The sequence below is a fragment of the Apodemus sylvaticus genome, chromosome 14 (assembly GCF_947179515.1).
Source record: "Apodemus sylvaticus chromosome 14, mApoSyl1.1, whole genome shotgun sequence".
NCBI lineage: Eukaryota > Metazoa > Chordata > Mammalia > Rodentia > Muridae > Apodemus > Apodemus sylvaticus.
The window spans coordinates 39,796,076-39,823,789 of NC_067485.1; the positions used below are offsets into that span (position 1 = coordinate 39,796,076).

The following is a 27,714-nucleotide window of genomic DNA, read 5'->3' on the forward strand; positions in this document are numbered from 1 at the left end:
TCCAGGACCAAGGGACTCTCCTTCCTTCTTCTTGGGAATAATTTGATATGTGAATTGTTTCTTGGGTATTCCGAGCTTCTGGGTTAATTTCTGCTTATCAGTGAGTGCATACCATGAGTGTTCTCTTGTAATTGGGTCACCTCACTCAGCATGATTTTCTCTAGTTGCACCACTTGCCTACTAATCTCATGAATTCATTGTTTTTAATAGCTGAGTAGTATTCCATAATGTAAATATACCACATTTTCTGTATCCATTCCTCCATTGAGGGACAACTGGGTTCTTTCCAGCTTCTGGCTATTATAAATAGGGCTTCTCTGAATAGAGTGGAGCATGTGTCCTTATTACATGATGGAGAATCCTCTGGGTATATGCTCAGGAGTGGTATAGCAGGGTCCTCCAGTAGTATCATGCCCAGTTTTCTGAGGAACCGCCAGACTGATTTCAAGAATGGTTGTACCAGCTTGCAACCCCACCAGCAGTGGAGAAGTGTTCCTCTTTCTCCACATCCTGGCCAGAACCTGTTTTCTCCTGAGTTTTTGATCTTAGCCATTCTGACTGGTGTGAGGTGAAATCTCAGGGTTGTTTTGATTTGCATTTCCCTGATGTCTAAGGATGTTGTACATTTCTTTAGGTGCTTCTCTACAATTCGATATTCCTCAGGTGAAAATTCTTTGTTTAGCTCTGTGCCCCATTTTTTAAATAGTATTATTTGTTTCTCTGGAGTCTGCCTTCTTGAGTTCTTTGTATATATTGGATATTAGCCCTCTGTTGGATATATGGTTGGTAAAGATCTTTTCCAAATTTGTTGGTTGCCATTTTGTCCTTTTGACAATGTCCTTTGCCTTATAGAAACTTTGTAATTTTATGAGGTCCCATTTGTCAATTCTTGATCTTAGAGCATAAGCTATTGCTGTTCTGTTCAGGACATTTTCCCCTGTGCCCATGTGCTCAATGATCTTCCCCAGTTCTTTTCTATTAGTTTCAGTGTGTCTGGTTTTATGTGGAGGTCCTTGATCCACATGAACTTAAGCTTAGTACATGGACATAAGAATGGATCAACTTGCATTCTTCTTCATGCTGACCCCCAGTTGAACCAGCACCATTTGATGAAAAGGCTATCTTTTTTACACTGGATGGTTGTAGCTCCTTTATCAAAGACCAAGTGACCATAATTCTGTGGGTTCATTTCTGGGCCTTCAATTCTATTCCATTGATCCACCTGCCTGTCACTGTACCAATACCATGCAGTTTTTAACACAATTGCTCTGTAGTATTGTTGAAGTCGGGGATACTGATTCCTCCAGAAGTTCTTTTACTATTGAGAATAATTTTAGCTATCCTGGGATTTTTGTTATTCCAGACAAATTTGAGAATTACTCTTTCTAACTCTATGAAGAGTTGAGTTGGGATTTTGATGGGGATTGCATTGGATCTGTATATTGCTTTTGGCAAGATTGTCATTTTTATTTGCTCAGAAAATTTTTTTAATGAACTACCTCAGATCTTTCTATCTCCTGATACAATAGAGCTGATGAATAGCAACAACCTGTTTCTTTGGTTTTTTTATTAAGTTGTCTGCCTCCATTCACTGTGATCTAAAATAAGCTTATGGGATTGTCAAACTTGAGAATGTTATATGTATATCAACAAAGCCTGGATCCATTTGATATTAAAGAGAAACAAGAAACTTTCCTCAATTTTCACATTGAATCTGCTATTTCTAAATTATTTTATTTTTTTTGACAAGAATTCCATTATAGCTCTCCATGCACTGAGGGGAAAAAAGCATCACAAGTCTAGTTCAGCAAAGACCATGTGGTCTGGCCTTTGCAGGGTGTCCACTCAGCACTCATTCTTAAAGACGACTCGGCACCTCAAGACTTTGAGATAACTGTCAATCCTATGGATGTCCCTTTTAATACAGCGAAGCAGGTTATACATGGCAAAAAGATGAGTGTCTTCATCAGATGATTTCAAGTCTTCAAGTCCAGTCCAGGCAGGGTAGTCAAAAATTTCATTTTCTTCAACTTTAACCTGAGTCTAAACATCATATGGAAAGGTATTATTGAAATTATCCCTCTATTTCTGTTTCTGTCTCTGTCTCTGACTCTCTCTCTATCTCTCTATCTATCTATCTATCTATATCTATATATATCTATATATATACATATATATTTGCATAAACTCATAATTAAATATTTTCATATTTAAATATTTCTCATAATGAAATATTTCCATATTTAATTCAATATAAATAGAAATATACATTGAATTAAATAACTCTCCGTGTGTGTGTGTGTGTGTGTTTGTGTGTGTATTCCCTTCATACCATGTTCTAGGAGAGTGTTAGAGTATCCAATGCTTTTCATCTTTTCAGATACATCTATTTTATATTTTGTGTACTTTATTGAAACTTTCTATATGAAAAGTATATTTTACTTAATATGTTATGGTGCAAGCAATACAGGAAATGATTGTCATAAGATCTTCTAAATTGTGCAAGAGTGCTCACCCCATCCAAGTAAGTTACAGTCCAAATCACTCTGAGGCACAGCAGTTTTCTATGGAGATTAATGTTCGTGGACTTCTTATTAAATATCATTAGATTTGAGTATTTCAAAAATCATTCTTGCATTATACAACTTACTTGTATCCATAGCATCAACAAAAACATTCATAGAAACAACTTACCCTGTTGTATATTGTCTGAAGTCCCTCCAGAATTAGAAGATTTTTGTCCTTCAGATCAACAGCATTTTTTCCCATATTAACAGAAGCTCCTGGAAGAGTAGTCACTGCAGACACCAGGTGTTTCAGAGGATCTTTCCAGGAAGTCGAAACATTGATCATTACTTTCAGAAGGTCTTCAGTCTAAGAAAACATTATTGGACATCACATTAAACTAAGTCACACAGAGCTGACACCTGTGGTTTTTCACAAAAGAGGCAAATAACACTATCTTTTTATTATTAATAATATGTTAATTATTTCATACTATACAAATATTTTCAAACTATATAAATTTTGTGTAAATGTGTATTTGCAGCTCCTGAATTTCACCTTGATAAATAAAACTAAGTAGGTCTTAATAATTCTTTCAAAATGATGATATTTTGTGCTTCTTTACATTATGCCTTGTGTCCTAAATAAACCTCTTCTCTTCAAATGCTTCCCCATCTATGATGAAATAAGGTCTATAGGGCTTAGCAGGTGACCAGAAACATGACTCTCATAACATAGATGCCAACATTGTCAGAATCTAATGGCTCAAATAATTTCTACACTAGTCAATCAAATTGGTTTCTCATATTCTTTAGACTTTTACATCAAATATTAAAACTTGGTCACTGAAGAAAAATGGTTTTCCAAATTTTATTTTTCAGGTGTCTTCATGATTCCCACCCTTTGGCCCTAGAGCAGTTGTTTATGTATCGACATGTGCAGGAGAAAAACTATTACAGAGTATATACTTTTAATTCCAGGCATCAGTCAAAATCAAAATGGAATTTTGACCTAATAAATGTTAGGGCAGTTCCAGGGTCATAAAAAATAAAATGTTTTTGTTAGATATTTGCTATGCTAGAGATTTAAAAAATAAAGAAAAGAGATAAATGGAATCAGAATTTCAAAAAATGTTTACATTTATGGATGAAATGGACAAGCCAGTGCTGATAGCAAACATCATACTAGGAGAACTGGGCAATAATGGCTAAGAGTTATTGCATGCTATGAAAGAAATTTAGGGTAAATTATTACTTGGCATGCAAGGAAAAATACTTCTGCATGATCTTTGGGGCCACCTTTTATAGTCTTCTCAAAACAACTAGAAATTGTTTGTCATCATTGTTTTTGTATCAACAGAATACTATGTGTATTGTCTAGAAAAGTAAGTCTGTACAAGTAATTTCCTCAATTTCTTTTATTTTTCTTTACATAGTAAATTTACTTATGAGTATATTGTTTGTTACTTGTGTTAGTAACATAAGTATGACTAGAGAATAAATTATGTGCGTGTGATAAATCTACACATTAGTTTTATGTAAATCAAAAAATGTTCATGGCAGTCAAAGGGAAGTGATCATAACACATATACATTAGACCTTCTTCAGAGTTATGAAGACCTCATCAAAATGGAATTCATCCTGAGGAACCTGAAACAACCTACAGAGGAGTCTCTTCTGAAGCTGATTTTCAGGTAAGACACAGGAAAAGGCAGAGCAGTCAGGAAAGACTGTGCAAATAATGGTAAGTCCTGGAGAGTTTAGATATTTAGGAAGAAAGGACACTAATGCTATGAGCAGAAGATCTTTAGTGTTATACCACAAATAAAACTGGATTTGTATTTACTCTATATGTATATAAATATATTCAAGAATGAGTGTCCAGTTTGCAGAAAAGCATCACAGGGGACAGATAGAAGGTTTTGGTGAAACTGGCTTTTATCTGGACTGGTAGAACTAGGAAAAATGTGAATTGTCAGTCATCTGACTTAGTGCTGAATTTATGAACTATATGATGCCATTATTCTCTGTCACTTTCATCTTTATCTATTAATTCCGAGATTACAACACCTCTCATGTGCTTAGGAATCATATATAGCAAAGCTAGCCCATGTGTAACATTATTTCTTTGGCAAAACAGAACAAAACAAAGCAAAACAGGGAAGTAACCTTACTTTAATTTCGTGGACTTCCTCTCGATTCTCTGGAGTATGGATGGAAGCAGTATGACAAAGGGGAGGTATCCTGTCTTTTATCCAGCTTCTCTTGGCAAAGTTCAAATCCTTGAAAAAATTAAAAGTTTTGATTCATTTGAGGTTTCATAATTGAAAGAAAATGTACATCATTATGTTTGATACATAACACATTTTTAATATTTAAGAACTATACAACATTTAAAACAGTGGATTAATGGAAAAATAATCTGCCTACCTTTTCTTTTTCATACATAATGCAAACTAATTTTCTCTCCTCCCCATCTCTTCCCCTCTTTACTGTTCTCTTTTATTGTCCTTGCTACTATTATTATTTGTAAGAAAGAACTAACATGCTCCCAATCAGCTGATTAATACATTTATAAATATTTGATTTCCTAGTATTAGGCTAAGAGTCATAGAATCATTATTATTTATGCAGTCTGAGAAATATTTTTTATTGGTAAAAAGTAACATGATTTTCAAAGTAGAAATTGTGACTATAAATTTGCTCTCAAATGTCACCAATGGTCTTCATACAAAGTTAGTGAAAAATGTGCAATACATTACTGTTGATACAATCAGCAATTAGCTATCAAATTCTAGGTATATTTTAAGAAAATATTTAGCAGTGAGTAAAGTAAGAATTCATAAAATATTTAATATTTCTATATTAACGATATGAAGAATATACTTGTGTAAGGAATTTATTAAGAAAATACAAAATTGCTTAATTCTAAGTATCAGACAATTTACAAAAATTAAATAATTATTAGAAATGTTGTACTGGAAAGAAGATTTCAGGAATATTATTTAAGGTTTAAGATTTAAACAATTTAAGGAAAACAAATGAACGGGAATGTTTATTCTCTATAAATGTAGGGATATATAATCCATATACTCAATTGTCAATGGCAATTTTTCTCTTTGGTTTCCTCACTGTCAGACTCTGAACTCTGACTCTGAGGAAGAGATAGTATATTTTGTTTCTAAATCATCTCTTCAATCACACTAAGACTCTTTCCTGAAAATGATAAATCATGATTTTAAGCATTTGTGAACTTAAAAAAGAGCTATTGTGTTTTGTTTTCATTTTTCCACTGTTTGCATGGTTTTAATTTTCTCTAGTATTATTATTTTCATATAAGTACCTCATCATTTTGACTTTTTCTAAATTTATTCTTTTCATATAATTAACTTCAGTGCAATTCTCCTGTACTACTTATCTTCAGATCAATAAGTGTGAAAGATAGAACCCATGGATATATTACCATGAAATAAAAATTCCTGTGACAAAGTTCAAAAAAGCCATTATTTTTAAAGTTATTATAGTTATTAAAAGCTTTAAAGCCAATATTTTAAAGTTATTTTTAAAGAAAACTTTAAAAATCATTTAATTCTTTATAATTGTCTTGAGATTTTAATGAAACTTCATATTCTGCCCATTCTATGTTTTGCTATATGATTCTATTACCTATAAAAATTAATGTTTGAAATTGTATACATGGAACATTCCGATTTTATTAATGTTTAGCTATTCGAAGGCCTCCTTTAGTTAAGAATCAAGAAGCAAGGGCATTACTTACAAATTCACGGTATACATCTGCTGCCAGGATAAATGTATTATGAGTCTGTTCAACCAACCGGTGATAGAGGTCTTCAATGGACACAGAGACAGTTGGTTTAGAGGCCACATTCTCCAAAAGGAACAGGTTTGACACCAGAAGCAACAGTTGCATTCCTGCTGCCAGAGAAACACACTGAGGTGATCTATGCATATGTGGTTACAACAGATAAATTATTTTAGAATGCTGTCTTTTCTGAGGGCCCTAAGCCATATGGCTTGATTTGCTCTCACTTAATAGGGTATTCAGTTTCATAACTGGGAAACTACAGAAAAGTAGTGACATTTCTTCATTAGATAACTGAAAATGTAGGAGACTTTCTTAAAGTTTGCATTTGCTCAAAAGTAGACTTTCAACTACTTTGTAAACACATGGGGCTTTGACTATCCATGAACCAGAGACCCCAAGTCATTATTTGAACATACAAAGTTCTCAAGAATTTATGGTTGTATTTCATTTTATTAAATACATTATTATTATAATTATTTCACTTTCCTTATGTATAAAATCACTTAAGACTTTGGGAATCTTATAGTCAATTCAGATTGATTCAGATTAAACAAACATTCTGTTTGATACACAAATGGATAATAACTTCCTGTTTCTGCATTGAAGTAATTGGACTATTGAATCTTTTAATTCACCTAATATTTGAATTCTCAATAACCCCTAATATTTTCAATAATGCAAATCAAGTTGTAAATTTTTTTGTTGTTATTATTCTGGAAGGTAAGTTTTAAAGTGGAAGTTGTCAAGCTGCTGGTGTTCCCTAGATACTAGAATACTATCCCCTTTAACTCTCCTGTTAATAAAGACAATGCAAAATAGCTGTTCATGTGTCAACAACACAAGAAGAAATCCCACTTGAAAGTCACAGATCTCACAATTAGTTGAGCAAGTATAATATAAAAAGTTCTTTCATATCAAGTTCTTTGTTGCCTCTTCTGTAGAGGAAGCATGACCAATATCAGTTCTCTAATGATGCAGAGTAGGTATAAAAACATGGAACTTTGACTACCCATGAGCCAGAGACCACAAGTCATTATTTTTACATATTTGAAATCTGAGACTGTTACTCCACTCAAATCTCCTCCATTAACCAGAAACACTGTAAAATGTTGCTTTCAATAGACAAGGTAATTATAACTGTAATCAATAGGTCTAAACACAAATGTTTATGAGGCACTTTGACAAGCACATCATATCCAAAAGCAAAGATACACATAAAACACATCTTGAGCATGTATGCAATATTAAGGTTTACTTAGAGGTACATGGATGAATGGCAACTTACCGGAGCCTGGAAGACTCAAAGTCAGCTGCATCTCTGTGAAGGTCACCACAATGTGGGCTCCAAGTCAGGAAATCTGCTTCACTGGAGTGTGCCTTCATTCAACTTTCTACCTCCTATATATACTATCCAGACTGTACCCAAACCCAAGCAGAGCTTGGGGCCAGATTGAATCAATGTCTAAGTGACATTCTTCCCTTAGGATTTTTAACAATCTCTTTCAATTTAACACAATTATACCTCAATATTTGTCACACTGCATATCCGCCATGTGATCTGGAGCATTCAAGCCATTCGCCAAATCAGCATGATCATCCAAACTGATTGATTACTCATTTTCAGGTCAGCAGGAGAAAGGATTTTTCCTCCTATACATCATCTTAGTTTGAGATCTTATGTCTGTCATGCCTTCTGCAAAGTTCCCTAGTGCTTTTGGTTATAATCAATGCTTTCAATAATTATATGAATATTTGGCCTCTCTATAGCTAAAACAGACAATTTTTTCTAGACTGTTTCACTAAACTCAAATATCTTCCATTAATCAGAAACACTGTAAATTGTTTCTCTCCATAAACAAGGTAGAAGTTATAGCAATGAACAACTCTAAACACAAATATTTAGGATTCACTTTAACAAGCACATCACATCCAAAAGAAGACTATTTACCAAAAGTATACTTTTAGTTGTAGATTGTGATATTTTTAGGAACCACACTTTTGCTGTCTTAAAATATAACACATAGATTGTTTTATTTGGTTTGGAACTTCAACAAGTAATATAATTGTTGCTCGCAATGGTAACTGCTATGCCATGGATTCACTACTTGCCAAATTTTGCTAGGATTACTGTTGGCTTTATCATGTTACTGAGTTTTAAAATTTTGGGGAATTATCCTGAAATACACAATAACAGGTGGAATCATGTTCTAATAGATTCTATAATATTAGTAGCCAAAAGCTTTCACATTGCTTGATGAAAATATTCAATTAATTTGGCCATTGGTTTAACCATTTTATTCTGCTACATAATCAACAACAGTGGCAGCAACATGTATACATTTTTGGTATCATGTTCATCCTATGAAAAATTTCTAGAAAATAAAATGACTTTGGGCACTGAGATACCAATAAGCTTATAGATATCTGGCATTGCTTATTCTATGCCTGTTGAGTTTCTTATAAAATTTTACTTTTTAGTTTTTCTACTGTCTATTGCTTTTCAAAACAATTTATTAGACCAGTAATCCATTTAAAGCATAGTTCTATTTGACTGAGCAGTTATGAATGGCTAGCAGCTTTGAGATAAGAATCTGTAAGAATACAAATAAAATTTAACAAGGTGTGCTGGAATATGAGAAAATATCAAAGCTTATCAGCTATTAAAGAGCAAGTTCTTTATGAAAGAATGGATAGGAGAAAGTACTCTAGTTATCTATAAATAGCATCATTCTGCTTGGATCTTGTTTTTTCATCTTGGTATGTTGCATTGTACTGTCCCTCTAAAGAGATGAAAGAATTGCAGGGGATACTTAGGTACATTACAGGGTCAATTAGGGCTACATTGTGCTTGGCTCTGCTATACTCAGTCTCTTGCCAAACACCATTATGAATGTGACATGTACTACAGGAATCTTGTGACTACAGGTTGCTTATTGACCAAATCTTTTCACTTAGAGGGTTCAAAAATGAATTTTAAATTTCTATCTTAATGTCTCCAGTCACTTACAATAACTTAAAGTTGCCTATACTTCATGCTGAAGCAATCCCTTACATTATATAATCATAAATCTACATGACTCATTCTCTTTTATATTCTTAATATAAGAAGGATATTACCATAGTATACTTTTTTTTTTTTTTTTTTTTTGGTTTTTCAAGACAAGGTTTCTCTGTATAGCCCTGGCTGTCCTGGAACTCACTCTGTAGACCAGGCTGGCCTTGAATTCAGAAATCTGCCTGCCTTTGCCTCTCAAGTGCTGGGATTAAAGGCGTGTGCCACCACTGCCCGGCCAATGCAGTCTTAACATACCAATAACTTTCCTTTTTATTACTGGTTATTTTATTTATTTACATTTTATTTTTTTTTGAGTGATAACTTTTTTTTAATTTTTTTATTCGATATAATTTATTTACATTTCAAATGATTTCCCTTTTCTAGCCCCCCACTCCCCAAAAGTCCCGTAAGCCCCCTTCTCTTCCCCTGTCCTCCCACCCACCCCTTCCCACTTCCCCGTTCTGGTTTTGCCGAATACTGCTTCACTGAGTCTTTCCAGAACCAGGGGCCACTCCTCCTTTCTTCTTGTACCTCATTTGATGTGTGGATTATGTTTTGGGTATTCCAGTTTTCTAGGTTAATATCCACTTATTAGTGAGTGCATACCATGATTCACCTTTTGAGTCTGGGTTACCTCACTTAGTATGATGTTCTCTAGCTCCATCCATTTGCCTAAGAATTTCATGAATTCATTGTTTCTAATGGCTGAATAGTACTCCATTGTGTAGATATACCACATTTTTTGCATCCACTCTTCTGATGAGGTATCCCTGGGTTCTTTCCAGCATCTTGCAATTATAAATAGGGCTGCTATGAACATAGTAGAGCATGTATCCTTATTACATGGTGGGGAGTCCTCTGGGTATATGCCCAGGAGTGGTATAGCAGGATCTTCTGGAAGTGAGGTGCCCAGTTTTCGGAGGAACCGCCAGACTGCTTTCCAGAGTGGTTGTACCAATTTGCAACCCCAACAGCAGTGGAGGAGTGTTCCTCTTTCTCCACACCCTCTCCAACACCTGCTGTCTCCTGAATTGCGGACACCAAAACCAGACACTATGGCTTGTGCAAAGGAGCACTTGCTGACAGGAGCCTGGTATAGCTTTCCCCAGAGAAGCTCTGCCAGAATCTGACCAATGCTAATGAGGATGCCTGCAGCCAACCATTGGACTGAGCAGAGAGACACCAATGGAATAGTTGGTGGAAGGACTGAAATATACTTTTTTTTTTCACAAATACTCTTGATTGTTTAAATACTGGGATGATCCAAAGCCTCTTGTATGGTAACCATCATCCCACGGCTTACTTTTTTTTTTTTTTTGAGTATACATTCTAGCCAAAATGACCTTGCCATACTCTTTGATAATCAAACTGTCACTATTTCTTCACTGACATATTCAATGTATCCATCAATTAAGTGCAGTTTGGCTCTGCAGCAATTTTCAATAAGAGATGAATTTCTATACTGTCTACCCAGAGTACAACTCTGTAAATCAATGTGTTTGAATTTCTTATAATCCTCAAAATATTACCTTCAGTAGACATCAGGAACAGGATGAAGTTATAGCTCCTAACCATCAAGATAAAGACAGATTCTTGGCACCATAGTCATACTTAGTATGATCTAACCTCTAAACTATTTCCTACATAGTTTAAGAAATTTAGGGTCTCCCCAGGCTTGGGTGGAAGGAGAAATATGCACTTGACAGGCAGAAGGTCCTTTTCCTCTTTTAGAAGTTCCTTTTCCTCTTTTAAAATTTGATTGCAGATAAAATCATAGAAACTGATATTATTGGCTTAAGGATACACATAAAGCCAACCACCCCCCCAAAAAAAATTATAACTAACTGTTCCTGTTCAAGGAATTTCTTTAACTTGGTCAATTTTGCACATATGACATAAGGCTATTCCTATAACTATTATATCAAAGCATATTGAATGCATAGGTTTTTAAAAATGAAAGTAGGTTGTATGATTTTGAGGTGGTCTCAGGTGTTTCTATATCTTTATGTATATGTGTTTGTGGATATGTGTGTTGTTATACATGCCAGAGAATAGTTTTGGTTTCCTTGTCAGGATTACTGCTGACCTCATTTAAAAATGTTATTTTGTAGAACTGAATCTCACCAACTTGGATAATCTGAATAAGCAGATATCCAGTGATTATTGTGTTTCATTTTCCCCAGTGCTAGGATTCAAGTGCATGTCAACATGACAAGTATCTTTCTTTTCTGAGGATGAAACTCAGGTCCTTATATTTATCAGGCAAAGACTTCACAGACAGAGCCATCTATCCTCCCATGCTAATTTTATATGTGAAAAAGGCTGTGATTAATGAATATCATGATAAGAAGAGTTTCAAAAGACTGTTATGAACTTGCTACATATTTTATGATTTTAAAAAACATTTATTTAATAATTTGGTTGATTAGTTTGCTTACTTACTTTTATGTGACTGTAAATATCATGATTTCATGGTAAAAAAAAAAGATTCTATGGATTCTATGAATTCTACTATATCTTATGTGGTATTCTTGGTTTAAAATGATTTTACATCATTATCTCGTTTGTTTTGTAACCATTATGTGGAATAATGTGGACACTTCATGAGGAAATCTACGACGAATTCAAACCTCTGTGTTCAGCTATTTACACTAAAATTGAGTTCTTCCGTTTTGGTAGGAAGTTTATTCAGCAAAAGGAATGCTAAAAGGGATGTGAAAGAAAATGTCCTGAGAAGGTATGAAAAATTCCATCCTGCTGACACAGCTTCAGGGCAACCTTGAAATTGGTCACATCCTGGAGGACTCTGCATGGCAGAAGGAATATGCGGTAAAGACTTTAGGGAGATATGTCCACACAATGAATAATAGGGTTTAAGGCATACACCACAGGACAAAAGAAGTCCTGCTTTTAGAGTCCAGTTCAGAATCACATCTCTTCTTATGTCATGGGTCCTGATTGCTAACATGAAGTAGATGTTATTATTCCTCTCAAAAAATCATTAACTGTCCATATTCATTTCTTTAAATACGCATAGATTCATGCATTTCTTTACTTTCATCAGAAAAGTTTCTGCTGCACTATATAGTGATTTATTCAGAAACCACTAACTGGTCCTCATGCACCTATAAAACACTGAGAAGTTTTCTGTGCTAAATGAAATAATCATACAAGAGTGATTTTAAAAATTGCCGGAGCCCTCTATTTTATGTAGGATTGGTAAAGGTCTTTTCCCAATCTGGTGCTTGCTGGTTTGTCCTATTGACAGTGTCCTTAGCTTTTCAGAAGCTTTGCAATTTTATCAGGTTCCGTTTGTCAATTCTTGATCTTTGAGCATAAGCCATTGGTGTTCTATTCAGAAACTTTTCCCCTGTGCCCATAAGTTTGAGACATTTCTCCATTTTCTCTATTAGATTTAGTGTATCTGGTTTTATGTCGGGTGCTCACAGCCAACCATTTCACTGAGTGCAGGGTCTCCAATGGAGGGAATAGAGAAAGGACTAGAGGATCTGAAGGTGTTTGCAAACCAATAGGAAGAACAACAATATCAGCCAATCAGACTCCCCAGAAGTCCCATGACTAAGCCATCAACCAAGGAGTTCACATGGTTCTGGCTACATATATAACAGAGGATGACCTTGTCAGGCACCCATGGGAGGAGAAGTCCTTAGTCCTATGAAAGTTTGATAGATGCCACATTGTAGGGGAACTGAGGGCAGGGAGGTGGGAGTGGGTGGGTGGATGGAGGAACACTCTCATAGAAGCAGGGGAAGGGAGGATGGAGGGAGGGTTTCTTGGAGGGGGGCAGGGGACCAGGTAAGGGTAAGGAGATAACACTTGAAATGTAAATAAAGTTTAAAAAAAATTGCCTGAGCCAGAGGTAGTAGACATATGTGGTTAGAAAATACTTGGCCTACTATTTCCTGGGTTATTTGCCAGACATGACAGCTCCAGTGCACACATTAATCAACAGTAGCCTTGACTATATGTATAAGAGTTGTACATAATCAATCTCAAAAAGAACAAAGCTATCATTAGTGAAAGAGGAGCTAAGGAAGTTATATAAGTTGAAGATCGGTAGTGTCAGTGATGAAATCAGAAAAAAATCATGTGAATATTCTGAGAGGATTCCTGTGATGATCTTAATTTTACTGCACATATACAGTGTACTTAGTGGATTCTTGAGGATTAAATCCGAGCACATGAACTTGGAAAGGAGGAGTAAGGAAGCAGTGAGAGGAACTGAAAGGGAGGATGTAGCATGGATTTGAAGAAAACAGTTACATAAAGAAGATTTTCAAAACAAATTACATTATTTTCATGGCCAGTTGTTTCATCTTTGCTATGAAATTTTAGTAGCAGTGTCCCTGCAAGCATTTTGGAACCCCTATATAATAAATCGATTTTCTTTTATCAAAAAGGGGAGGAGAACTTTGCATTTACTTTCCCAGGATAGTAAAAATCTACATTTGGAATTAAAGTTTGTCACCTCTGTTTAAAATGACAGTTTACTATGTAGAAATAATTCATTTTTTAAATCTAATATCAACTCGGTTTTTTTACAAAATTTTTGTTTGATAAAGTGATAAGAAGTAATTGTTGAGTCTTACACTAAAAAAAATCTTTTTAAAAAATATTTATCTTTAATATTTTTTACAGTCCAGTCATTACCTCCCTCCTGTTCTGCCCTCTGACAGTTCCTCATCTTATTCCTTCACCCTCCCTATCTCCAAGAGGATGTCTCTATAAATACATCCCAACCCACCCACCTAGGCCTCCCCACTCCACAGGGCCTCAAGTCTCTCCAGGGTTAGGTGTGACTTCTCTCACCGAATCTAGACCTGGGAGTCTTCTGCCGTATATATGTTGGGGGCCTCAGACCAGATGCCTGGTTGGTAGATCAATGTCTAAGAAATCTCAGGGGTCCAGGTTATTTGAGACTGCTAGTCTTCCTATGAGGTTGCCATCTTTCACAACTCTTAAATCCTTTCCATACCTCACCTACAGGGTCTGCAACTTCAGTCCATTGGTGGGGTATAAGTATCTATATACATCTCAGTCAGCTGCTTGTTGGCCTTCTCAGAGGGCAACCATACTATGCTCCTGTCTGTAAACACACCAGCATCAGTAATCATGTCAGGTCTTGGAGCCTCCCCTTGAGAGAGGTCACAATTTGGGTCAGTCACTGGACCTCATTTCCTCCAATCTTGTCTTCATTTTTGTCCCTTCAGTTGTTTTAGATAGGAACAATTCTGGGACAGAGATTTTGACTATGGGATGGCAACCTCATCCTTCCACTTGATGATCTCTCTTTCTACTAGAGGTAGATTCTGCAAGCTCTCTTTCCCCAATATTAGACATTTAATCTAAGATCACTACTTTTGAGTCTTGAGATTCTCTCACTTACAAGGTCTCTGGTACATTCTAGAGTGCCTCCCCCACTTCCCACCTCCCAGGGTTATATATTTCCATTCATTCTGCAGACCCTCAGGACTTCACTCCTGCCCCTCCCACCTGATCATTTTCCCCTATTCTGTTCTCACTTCCCTGTCCCACTCAGATCTCAATCAGTGATCAAAAGGGGAAGGCCCCTTATGGGTGGTACCATCTCTGAGCTGGTAGTCTTGGGTTCTATAAGAAAGCAGACTGAGCAAGCCAGGGGAAGCAAGCTAGTAAGAAACATCCCCCCATGTCCTCTGCATCAGCTCCTGCTTCCTGACCTGCTTGAGTTCCAGTCCTGGTTTCCTTTATTGATGAACAGCAATGTGGAAGTGTAAGCTCAATAAACCCTTTCCTCCCCAACTTGCTTCTTGGTCATGATGCTTGTACAGGAATAGGCATCCTGACTAAGACAAATCCATCTTTAAAATCAGTACAACTTGAGCCCATGAAAGTCTGGTATATGATACTAAAACTACTAAGAGTTCATAGGCACAAATGCTATATTCTGTTTATGACCTGGAATCCAGAAAAAAAAGTGAATGGTAGCAAAATATGTTTTTATAATCTAGAACAAAATACTTATCACTTTTCAGCTTTTTACCTAGATCAAGTGCAGAGCAAGAGATCCACCTGCTTGTGCCTACTTGAGTGCTAGGATACAAGGCATGCACCACCATGTCTGGTTACATTCATGCTTAGTTTTTTAAAGTAAGTTTTTGGTGTCAAATTCAGATCCCCAAACTTACTTGGAAATACTTAATTGACTTAAATTTTCTTAGCCTTTAAATGACTCTTTTTTTTCCTCTAAAATATCTAATTCTTTGTGTTTTGATTAACCTCTAGAATTCTACCATCAGCCTTTAGGGTCTGGTCAGCTTCTACTATTACTTTGAATATTCGTAACAAAGCAAAGATTTCATGGCACTCAGTGGGTATTATAACTTAGGAGAATTCAAGAGTCCCTTGACAAGGTTAAACACCACCATTGTCAGTGACTAGTGACCCCAAGATATATTATATTATTTATGGCTACTGTAAAGGGGGTTGTTTTCATAATTTCTTTCTCGTTTTTTTTATTGTTTGTGTAAAGGAAGGCTACTGATTTATTTTGGTTGGGGCTTTGTATGGTTTAGGTATCAGAGTAATTGTGGTGTCATAGAATTAATTAGATAGTGCAAAAATGGAGGAATTGTGCCCTCCCACCAGTCTCTGAATGGGAATTCCAGACCTAGCCACTAGCAACTAGGAGTTGCTAGCCACTACTTCCCACCTAGGGTGGAGTTATAGCCAATTGTTCTTCAAGGATCTGCAGTTTCCTGATAAATACTATTCTCAGCAACAAAAGAAAATCTGGGGGAATCAGTATCCCTGACCTCAAGCAATACTACAGAGCAATAGTGTTAAAAACTGCATGGTATTGGTACAGTGACAGGCAGGAGGATCAATGGAACAGGATTGAAGATCCAGAAATGAACCCACACACCTATGGCCACTTGATCCTCGACAAAGAGGCTGAAAACATCCAATGGAAAAAAGATAGCCTTTTCAACAAATGGTGCTGGTTCAACTGGAGGTCAGCATGCAGAAGAATGCGAATTGATCCATCCTTGTCTCCTTGTACTAAGCTCAAATCCAAATGGATCAAGGACCTCCACATAAAGCCAGACACTCTGAAGCTAATAGAAAAGAAACTGGGGAAGACCCTTGAGGACATCGGTACAGGGAGAAAGTTTCTGAACAGAACACCAATAGCATATGCTCTAAGAGCAATAATTGACAAATGGGACCTCATAAGGTTACAGAGTTTCTGTAAGGCAAAGGACACCATCAAGAGGACAAATCGGCAACCAACAAATTGGGAAAAGATCTTCACCAATCCTACATCAGATAGAGGGCTAATATCCAATATATATAAAGAACTCAAGAAGTTAGACTCCAGAAAACCGAACAACCCTATAAAAAAATGGGGTACAGAGTTAAACAAAGAATTCTCACCTGAAGAACTTCGGATGGCGGAGAAGCACCTTAAAAAATGCTCAACTTCATTAGTCATTAGGGAAATGCAAATCAAAACAACCCTAAGATTTCATCTTACACCAGTCAGAATGGCTAAGATTAAAAATTCAGGAGACAGCAGGTGTTGGAGAGGGTGCGGAGAAAGAGGAACACTCCTCCACTGCTGGTGGGGTTGCAAATTGGTACAACCACTCTGGAAAGCAGTCTGGCGGTTCCTCCGAAAACTGGGCACCTCACTTCCAGAAGATCCTGCTATACCACTCCTGGGCATATACCCAGAGGATTCCCCACCATGTAATAAGGATACATACTCTACTATGTTCATAGCAGCCCTATTTATAATTGCCAGATGCTGGAAAGAACCCAGGTATCCCTCAACAGAAGAGTGGATACAAAAAATGTGGTATATCTACACAATGGAGTACTATTCAGCCATTAGAAACAATGAATTCATGAAATTCTTAGGCAAATGGATGGAGCTAGAGAACATCATACTAAGTGAGGTAACCCAGACTCAAAAGGTGAATCATGGTATGCACTCACTAATAAGTGGTTATTAACCTAGCAAACTGGAATACCCAAAACATAATCCACACATCAAATGAGATACAAGAAGAAAGCAGGGGTGGTCCCTGGTTCTGGAAAGACTCAGTGAAACAGTATTTGGCAAAACCAGAACGGGGAACTGGGAAGGGGTGGGAGTGAGGACAGGGGAAGAGAAGGGGGCTTACGGGACTTTCGGGGAGGGGGGGGGCTAGAAAAGGGGAAATCATTTGAAATGTAAATAAATTATATCGAATAAAAAAAATGCATATTCAGGGAAAAAAAATTTCCTAAAGCCAACTTTTAAAAGATATTTAGGGATAATATCTGGTTGTATTCTACCAATTTCAGATTGCTAAGATGCCAGTGTATGCTCTAGATGCAACTCAGTTCTATAGCACTTGGTTTATCCATTCCTATACAGAAAAACTGTGTCATAGAAACAATCCAATTTTCTACCATTTTGGTAGAATAGATGGACTTGTTACTAGTGACTTCTTTCTTCAATTCTAAAAATCTTATCCTATATTAACTTTCTGATTTTAAAATACTTGTCCATATGCATTATTTGTAACACTTGAGCCTGCTATTCATGACAAAATTTGATGATGTGATGGTGATTATGATGATGATGTCCGCAAATTTTTTTTTGCTAAATTAACAAAGGAAATATTGACTGATAGCCTTTTCAGACTTTGATATTTTTTTAAAGTTTGCTTTTATTATTTAAGAATAGACCAATTGCACCCAAGCATGCACTGAAAGCTGTAATGCAAATAGAAGTTTTAAAGAATTAGACTTTTAAGGACCATCTTAGATGTACATGGAATGAATGTTGTAGGTTTAGCAGTTGTTTTTATGGACAATTTGGCATCTCAGGAACTTGAGATAGTTGTCAACTTTGTGGGAATCCCTGCGCAGGCACCGAATGTTGTTATAAAAAGCCAAGGCTTTGGATTCTTCATCAACTCCCTGCAGGGATGGAAGTTGTGACCAAACAAAATAGATTTCATTTCCTTTGGCTTCAGGATAGGCCTAAATAGAAAAAAAAATAATTCCAATTAATATATGAGCATTGTTGGAGCCTTATTTCTTGTAATTATAGAATTCATATTTTTGGGAAAGAACAATGTAAAATTTCATTCAAACTCATGGATGTTAAGTACATATAAGCAGGGTAAAATAAGCCAATTAGTCATCTAAAAGTTTAAACTTTTAGAATATATATATATATTCTGACTTTTACTCTTGTCAGTGTAAACAGGCTTTTACCAAGGTATCATGGAAGATGGGATGCTTGCTTTCTTACTTAAGGTGTTTATCTTGTCACAAAGAAGAGTATTTTGAGATTTGTTCCTCATTGTAGATACCAACTGTTCAATGAATCAGAAAAATTACTGAACTTTCAGGGAACTGCTCACCTGGCTAATTATCTTCTCAATCCCCTCAAGAAGCCGCTTGTTTTGTTCCTCAATCTCCTTGGCTCTTGATATGATAGCATCAGAGGCTTCATGCATACCACCTATTCCAGTTATTAGCTGGTACAGAGGGTCATTCCAAGAGTGCACCAAACTGAGGATCAGGTTCAGAAAAACTTCCGGCTAATCCACCATGTTGAACAATAATTAAAGCAAGTAAAATACAATGTCAGTTAGATGTGGGTTTTGTTCATAGTGGTTGAAATAAATATTCCTTTTCATAATGATGTGTGTTTAATACAGTATTAGACCACAATATTATAGAAAAATCAAACACCTATCAACACTTGCTTTGAAAGAGTAAACCAAAACATATCTTGTTTATATGACTACTTTTCTTTCTGTACTTGTGTATATGTGTCTTTCTCTGTGTATGTGTCTGTCTGTACATATTTATGGGTATGTAGGCTTATTCTTTCAGAGACTAGAAACAAACATTTGGTGTCATTGATTAGAAGCAGTCCACCTTGACTTATGAAACATGGTATTTCTCTGGCCTGGAACTTTCCCAGTAGCCTAGGATGAGTGGCTAGGCTGTGCTCACATTTCCTGTACTGAGATTATAAGTATGCACCCCTATGGGTTGGTTTTCTGATGTTTTTGTTTTTGTTTTGATTGGCATTGTTTTTATAATCTAGAACAAAATACTTATCACTTTTCAGCTTTTTACCTAGATCAAGTGCAGAGCAAGAGATCCACCTGCTTGTGCCTACTTGAGTGCTAGGATACAAGGCATGCACCACCATGTCTGGTTACATTCATGCTTAGTTTTTTAAAGTAAGTTTTTGGTGTCAAATTCAGATCCCCAAACTTACTTGGAAATACTTAATTGACTTAAATTTTCTTAGCCTTTAAATGACTCTTTTTTTTTTCCTCTAAAATATCTAATTCTTTGTGTTTTGATTAACCTCTAGAATTCTACCATCAGCCTTCAGGGTCTGGTCAGCTTCTACTATTACTTTGAATATTCGTAACAAAGCAAAGATTTCATGGCACTCAGTGGGTATTATAACTTAGGGGGATTCAAGAGTCCCTTGACAAGGTTAAACACCACCATTGTCAGTGACTAGTGACCCAAATGATTTACACACAAGATAATAAGATCGATTGTTATATGACTATATTATTTTCATCTTCTTTTAGAATGTTAAAAGAAAGATACTATAAAAAGAGTATGTAGAATGTGTTTTCTACTGTATACGTGACTTGGTTTCCATCACTTCTAGAAACATGGCTCATTGGTTATATGTACAGTTGAAGAACAATGACACAGCATTGTGCTTAAATACAAGCATGAATGTCAACCACAATGCAGTTTTAATCTACAAGTGGCTGTCTGTTAATTCTCAAAATATATATAGAACTCATTTGTGATTTCCACTACTTACTGTAAAGATGTCTCTTATTTACTCAAGTAAAAATGAAAATGATGAGTATAGAGCAATTCAAGAGATATTAACATGGAAAAGTATAAAAGGTTTGAGGGAGGAGAGTAGAGGCGAAATGGCAATGACAACATAGCTCCCTGGGAGCATAACAGCGCATGCAGAAGAGTGAAATCTTCAGTTATTTGAAGCCACCACTGCTTGCCTACTAGTATTGATACTCTACAAATTTGGCATCACCTTCTAGAATCCATATTCTTTATCTCAACAAGTGAAATAATAACACATTGCAAAAAACAGTATGAGTTGCAAAGATATCATTCGTGAGTTTTGTGGATTTCCTATCATTAGAGAACTTTTTGCTGAATATTTTTTCTTGGTACTCAGCCTGCTATTTTACTTTTTCTTCTGTTAACACTGTAATATCAATGAGAAGAGCAGGAACGTAGAACTGAGATGTGACAAATTGAATAGAGAACATCAAGGAGATGCACAAATTTTGGAGATATACATATATGTATATATCATATAAATAGATAATTATTGTAAATATTTAAATACTTTTCCATGTTACAGTGTCTTCATGAACTGAGCTGTCTAAGCAGCTTAAAGACAAAAAGAGTCACATGATTTTCCTCAAATTTAGGGAACTTGCCTACAAAGGATAGTATCACATTGAGTTCTGTTGTCAAGAAAAAGGCTTGAATGCTCTTCTTTTTTTTTTTATTCGATATATTTTTTATTTACATTTCAAATGATTTCCCCTTTTCTAGCTTCCCACTCCCAGAAAGTCTCATAAGCCCTCTTCCCTCCCCCCATTTCCCCATCCATCCCTTCCCACTTCCCTGTTCTGATATTGCCCTATACTGCTACACTGAGTCTTTCCATAACCAGGGGCCACTCCTCTGTTCTTCTTGAACATCATTTGATGTGTGGATTATGTTCTGGGTATTCCAATTTTCTAGGCTAATATCCACTTATTAGTGAGTGCATACCATGATTGATCTTAATAAAAGCACATGAATGTGTGTAAAAAAAAAAGAATATATATTTTAAAAAAAACCTGTGTATTGCTCTTACAGCGATCCTAAATTCAGTTCACAGTACTCATATCAGGCAGCTTATAATTCTCCATAATTCCAGTTCCAGGACATCCAAGCCCCTCTTCTGGCCCCAAGTCCCTATATTAATGCACCTAAACCCATGCAAACTCATAGGCATAGTTAAAAATAAAACTTTTTCAAAAAAGAAAAAAAGATAATTATATAAAATACATAAATCTTTATATATTGTATAGTATGTAAATATATATATTGATTGGTTAAAGATAGATGTCACTAGTGTCAATCAAGTGGACCAAACCATTTTTGAGACAAAGTCTCTCTTTTGTTTCTCCATACCATAATCCTCTTCGGTATGGCATTGTTTATAAAATTAATAATTAGACCTGCTATAACACTAAGACATTATTATCATGTGAGATCCAAGTTAAACCTGTGACAAGCACAATAAAGCAATTTTTCAAATGCTTCTTAGTGAGGGGACTTTCTTTTTTTAGTTAATAATATTTCTTTATTAAATTATAAAATTATGTATATTGAAATACATTTTGTTAGATCATAACTACATGATTTTGCCCTTCCTTTTCTTCCTCCAAATCCTTCCATGATGCTCCACCTTTCCAATTGATGTCCTTTTTAAAATTATTGTTGTACGCACACACACACACACACACACACACACACACACACACCACAAAGGCACACATTCCTAAATGCATAAATATAATCTGCTCAGTGAGAGTATAATGTTACTTGTATTCCTAAATGCATAAATATAATCTGCTCAGTGAGAGTATAATGTCACTTGTATATATATGCTTTCATAGCTACATTCAAACCCTGGAGATGATTGAGGAGGAGGGAATGGGGGACTTTCTTTTTTTCTTTTTCTTTTTTTTTTTCCTGTTGTCAAATGTCCTCTCTAGATGCGTTTTTTAGGTCCTGCTCTGGAACTATTTTTTTCAATGTATTTTTATTTTATTTGATATATTTTTATTTACATTTCAAATGATTTCCCTTTTTCTGGTCCCCCACTCCCTGAAAGTCACATACGCTTCCTTCCCTCCCCCTGTTCTCCCACCCACCCCTTCCCACTTCCCTGCAGAACAAAGTGAAGAAGTCTGGGAAGAATGCAGATGTAGGTAAGAAAGGAAGAGCATGACCAGGAGAACTTGGAAGCTAAGTTGTGGTGTGCAGTGGTCAGTAATGGAGACTGCAAATGGAGGATATCCCAGAATATAGAACAAATACAACTAAGGTGGCATTTCTTACATATGCATTTCTTACATATTTCCTACAAATATGAATGTAAATTTATTCATAATCATGAAATTCTCTTCAAAGTTTCCTACAGGATAACATATGCAAGGTCATATTCATGAAGAGTTCATGGCTCAGCTACAATGGTATTAAGTATTTCTTTTTGTTTTACCCACTCTTTTTGTTTTGGGAAATCACTATCTCCCCTCTTTTTATCTTTGCATTGGTGATTACTATAGCTGTCTCAGTGCTCTAATAGCATGGAGTACACCAAAACCAGTGTATTGCCTTAATTATGTTGGGAGGAATATAGGCTGAGAACTCACAGGGACTTTCAGGGCTTGTTCCTTGTCTTCAGGAGTAGCCAGGGAAGAAGTGGGGCAGTCAGTGATGGCCTTGGCAATAAACTCACGGTCTTGGACATACTGTTTATCCTAGAAATTATATAAAAATTCCATTAGCAAAGGCTGGGAATTTTAAATATATATAACCAGAATATTAATGCATTTAAAAGATATTTAATTTAAATTTAGCAAAACACTTGAAATTAAACAATTAAGTAACCCTTTCCTACTTATTTCCCAGCCTAGTCTGTATTTTTTTATTTCCTTGTCTTTTTTTTTTTTTTCATAAGTTGCTATTTGGCAAGTAAACACTAAAAATACCTAAAATATAAAATTTTCCTTTACAAGTCATTTCTCATATTGGAGTTAAATGTCATAACACATTATTTTTGTTTACTTATTTATTGTTCCTATAGTTTCAGATTGATATGTTTCCTTTAATTAAGCATTATTAAACACAGCTTTTCATTCAAGTACTTCTGAATCTATGAACTTGTACACAAATAAATTCTTCATAAAAGCTGAGCATAATTATGTAAAATGTGACTAAGTAAACTGTACAACATCAGGTATACATATTTGAAAAATGTTAAAGAGTAAACAAATAAAATAGAAAAGTTATTTAATATATAAATTATAATCAATATTCACTAATTTAAATAACATTTTATATTTTTTAATTTATTTTTTCCATTACTCATTTATTGGATTGAACTTTACTTTTTTGATAATGTGGGGTTTTGTTTTGTTTTGTTCAATTACCTAATGTATTTATTTACTTTTCATCATGACTGTAGTTTCTCTTCCCTCTTGTCCTCTCAGTCCTTCACCCCCAAAATAACCCCCCATCCACCCCTACTTTCTTTCCCTTGATGAAAGTCTTCTCATAGATATAAGCAGGCTTTGGCATATCAAGTTGCTATAGTGCTAGGTGCAGCTCCCAATAGGAGAACTATTATTGACACTAGAAGAGGCAGCCCAGTTAGGGGAAAGGGTCTCAACGGCAGGCAGCAGAATGAAAGACAACCTCTATTCCACTAGTTAGGCATCCAAATGACTACCAAGCTACCCAACTTTTACAAAAGTTTAAAGGACATAGATCTGTCTCAGACATGTCCCCTGTTTGGCACTTGTATAAAGTATTATTATAAACTAAAATTTAGTAAAAATCCTGAAAATTGAGAATTTCTAGGAAGGTTTCATAAGTGAATTATGGTCAGTCAATAATTGAAAGAGGTGTTATTGAGTAAAGATAACATTATAAATTCATATTTCTGTAAGCAATGAACCACTTTCTGGATACTCACTAATGTAGTGAAGTTCTCTCTGATCAATGCCTTTTGGGTTGACTCAAAGAAATCACATAGGTCCTCTGAAAGGCCTATATCAACAAGAGAGGACCTTTCTGTGCGTCTGAACCAGGCTTCCTACTATAATTGAAACCTGCTGTGTAAGTTTTAACAAATGGCTCCAAATATTTGGGGCTGTCTAAGCAGTGATTAATTTTTATCCCCACCATCCCGTGGCTTCAGTTTAGGTTAATTCTAGCCCATCCACAGAGTTCACTTCTTCTATGCCACTTCTCTTCACTGGGTGTTTGCAGAGCACCACATGAAAAAGTCCCCTAGAGCCTAGATCCACACATGTGAGGCTGTGAAGATTTTGACTGCTACATTGGGGGCTGCATATGTCAAGCATACATTTAAAAGTGCAAATTACAAAATATTGAAGGTCACTTTATTTTGCAAATCTGTAAGACTTTATGAAATTGTCCCATTCTCCTTGTTCCATCATTTATAAGCTGGTGTTTCTTTTTTTTCTATTAAGATATAGTGTTTAAACTTTGGATCATTGTCTAACAGAAGCACAACAGAAATTTTTCAGAGACCCTTTTCAAAAGAAGCCAGAAAATGAGTCAAGTACTTACTAATTCAATGAACATGTCGGAATACAGGGTATAGATGTAATGAGAAAGCATTATCACACGGTCAAACAGTTCTGGAAGGGGTGTCTGGCAGGTGCCACCAAGACACATTGGCAGGGGCTGCACATTTTGGCAGAACAGCAGGTTTGACATCATCAGCAGGAGGAGTGTCCCTGCTAAAGAAATGCAGGAACCGGTGTGTCATGTTCTACTCAACTGAAGAGAAACCTTCTGTGTCCCCAGCATCTTCTATGTATTCTTGCATTTGTGATGAAGGATGAGTCAACATTCTATACATTGTGTTTACCTGATATTAACATTTTCAAAGGTGTGTGGTGTGAGGAGGGTAGCTTTTGTCATTTTGCATTTGTCTCAGAAGTGCTTGTTCACCTTGCAAACATTCTGAGTATAAATTTATCCGACCTAGTGTATTAAGTAATTGTCCTAAGACAATTTCATATCGTGGAAGTTTCTTCTGGTCTTGAGTAGTCACATTCTCTAAGAAATTTTAATATTTATTTCAATGTTAACTACCATTCAGCATTGTTAAATAGCTCACTAGCTGAAAATTTTAAATGTTATTGGGATATTTTTCTTGAAAAATACTTCTAATTTTCCCAAAATATTCTTCAACTATATTTATGTATTTATACTTTCAGAGACTTCATAGTTTATCTATATGTGTGAAAGAAATATGCTTTTGGGGTAATGATATTTTAGCAATAGCTTTTGTAATTCATAATTACATAGATATTTTCTAAGTCTGAGTACATTTTTTGAACATTTATCATCTGAGGGGTTTTCAGTTTAAAATGAGATAAAAATCAAAGAGGAACTTACTCATACCTGTCAAAAATTATGTTGCTATTAATTCTTTTGTTATTTCAAATGTCACCAAGAAAATAAAGACAATTAGATAGCACTAGCCTCTTTATTTTCCCCTTCTATTGAAATGTTGCTTCTTTTCAAACAAACTCTCAGAACAGTATAAATCAGACCCTGCTATCATTATGCATGCATTGCTGAAGATTTTGTCACATACTCATAGTGAGATCTGGCAACAAGAAAATGTTTCTTGCTTCCTTCTAGAATTTTGACAGGTAGACCCAAGGTTCTTATGGTTTGTGTCAGTCCAAGTTCGCTGCTTCTGCAACACTAACTTTGTGACCTGCATTGCTTCTTGTTTTCAAGCTCAGTTTGAAGTAACTGGGGTTTCAGCCTTCTACCCATTAACTACGGGTAACAGCTTCCTTTTTCCTTCCTTCCTTCCATTATGTCATCACTATTTACCTCTGGTTATCTCTAGATGTTACATATCTCCAAAAGAAGGATGTTCCCCCATTAGAGAGCCACCGATATAATAGTCTGTTAAACTTAAGTAGGAATAATTTCTACGTCAATGAATAGGCTATTATTTTAATTCTGTTGTTAACTCACAGCCAGCTACATCTCTGAGACTGACCCCATCATAGGTGGTGAGTCTTAGCTGGAGTATAGGTGAGTGTCCCGTGACGTTCCCATCACCTTCTGTAAAATAGCAACAACCCCAGCACCCTTGCTCTAAACCAGTGTCTGTATTTTTCTCATCTGCTGACATGACTAAGGAACAAAGTTATTTTGGACAACATGACAGTTGTCTTGGGTCAGTGCTGGTGGTTCTGGTCAAGACCTGTCTGGAGAAAGGCACTTATTCCCCATACCCCTCTAAAGTTGAAACCTGCGTTAGGTAAATTTTCAGAGTAGACCCCCCTATGCCATATCAGGAATACTGAGAATGCCATGTATTCACTAAGCTGTAGCACATACCTTTCCGGGCTGACCCCTGGCTGTTCATGGTCATGCTGACTGCTAGGAACACACTTCACCGAGAAGGCCCAAGAGAACCACAGCTTTCTCAACTGCAGACACTGGCTTTATAAACCTTTGACATCTTCATGAATATATATAATCAAGCATTCTCTTCCCCTCCCAATCATCTATTTCCGTCATTAAGATAGCCCCTGTAATTTTAAACATCAAATGGTATTTTATTTCTTATTCATATTCAGGAAGACATATTGGCCAGAAATGAAGGATTTTGATTAATTACAACAAAAGGAAATGAGAGAAATGCTGAGGCTGAGACCTTGAGTCTAGTTTGAGCTAGAGAATCTATAAAACTTATAGATGGTAAGTCCTTCAAAATTACCCCCATTTTTTCACAGAATCTGCAATATGTACCATGGCTTTTAACTTAGGAAATAGCTTCAAACATTGCTAGTTATAAATTTTTCATTCAAGATTATTAGGTGCATTAAAAGCTTCAAAATGTACATACTAAATACAAAGGCATGTGGACTTAAACTTGAAAATATAAGAGTCCTCACACTCTGAATCACTCTAAATAGTCTTTGTTTTGTCTTTTTAACAGTGACATGCCTTGTGGGAAGTTTGTTTATAGCATGTCATTTCATATGTTTATCGCTTGGTTTTAGTATGTAACGTTGCATTTTCATCCTCAATGCATATATTAACCAACAGAGGTTGAAAGATGCTAAATGCACAGGCAACAGACATTCTTTTGTAATGAGGTTAAATTCAGGGAGGATTGTTGAGTGAAGAAATACGAGAAACATGTAAAGTCAGGAACATGCTATTTAAAATGCACTCATGTGTACCCATCCCCAAGGAGAATCACATGTGACCCATTCATCACACAGTTTATTTGGTGAAGAAGCACAGTCATTTTTAGGGTAAAGTGTACCAATGCACACACACACACACACACACACACACACACACATGACCACATAGACATAAGTACATACTGCAATCAATTACAATTTGGTGAAGAAGCACAGTCATTTTTAGGGTAAAGTGTACTAATGCACACATAT

At 35.8% G+C, this 27,714-nt stretch overlaps 2 protein-coding genes across 4 annotated transcripts; both read right to left on the reverse strand.

Moving 5' to 3' along the window:
* Window positions 1-1,845: 1,845 nt before the first annotated feature.
* Window positions 1,846-7,646, reverse strand: LOC127665039 (prolactin-3D4-like). Of its 2 annotated transcripts, none has more exons than XM_052157414.1 (5): window positions 7,616-7,646; window positions 6,283-6,437; window positions 4,679-4,786; window positions 2,695-2,874; window positions 1,846-2,043 (listed from the first exon to the last, which is right to left on the reverse strand). In XM_052157414.1, exons 1-5 carry the CDS (start codon window positions 7,644-7,646, stop codon window positions 1,846-1,848), a joined length of 672 nt encoding a protein of 223 aa, XP_052013374.1. The 2 variants fall into 2 exon arrangements, with proteins under 2 accessions (XP_052013374.1, XP_052013372.1); XM_052157412.1 differs by having other exon boundaries at window positions 6,283-6,440.
* Window positions 7,647-18,229: 10,583 nt separating this feature from the next.
* On the reverse strand, window positions 18,230-26,678 carry LOC127665233 (prolactin). 2 transcript variants are annotated; one of them, XM_052157670.1, is made up of 5 exons: window positions 26,645-26,678; window positions 24,842-25,011; window positions 22,897-23,004; window positions 18,808-18,987; window positions 18,230-18,421 (listed from the first exon to the last, which is right to left on the reverse strand). In XM_052157670.1, exons 1-5 carry the CDS (start codon window positions 26,676-26,678, stop codon window positions 18,230-18,232), a joined length of 684 nt encoding a protein of 227 aa, XP_052013630.1. The 2 variants fall into 2 exon arrangements, with proteins under 2 accessions (XP_052013630.1, XP_052013629.1); XM_052157669.1 differs by having other exon boundaries at window positions 24,842-25,014.
* Between the last annotated feature and the right edge of the window lie 1,036 nt (window positions 26,679-27,714).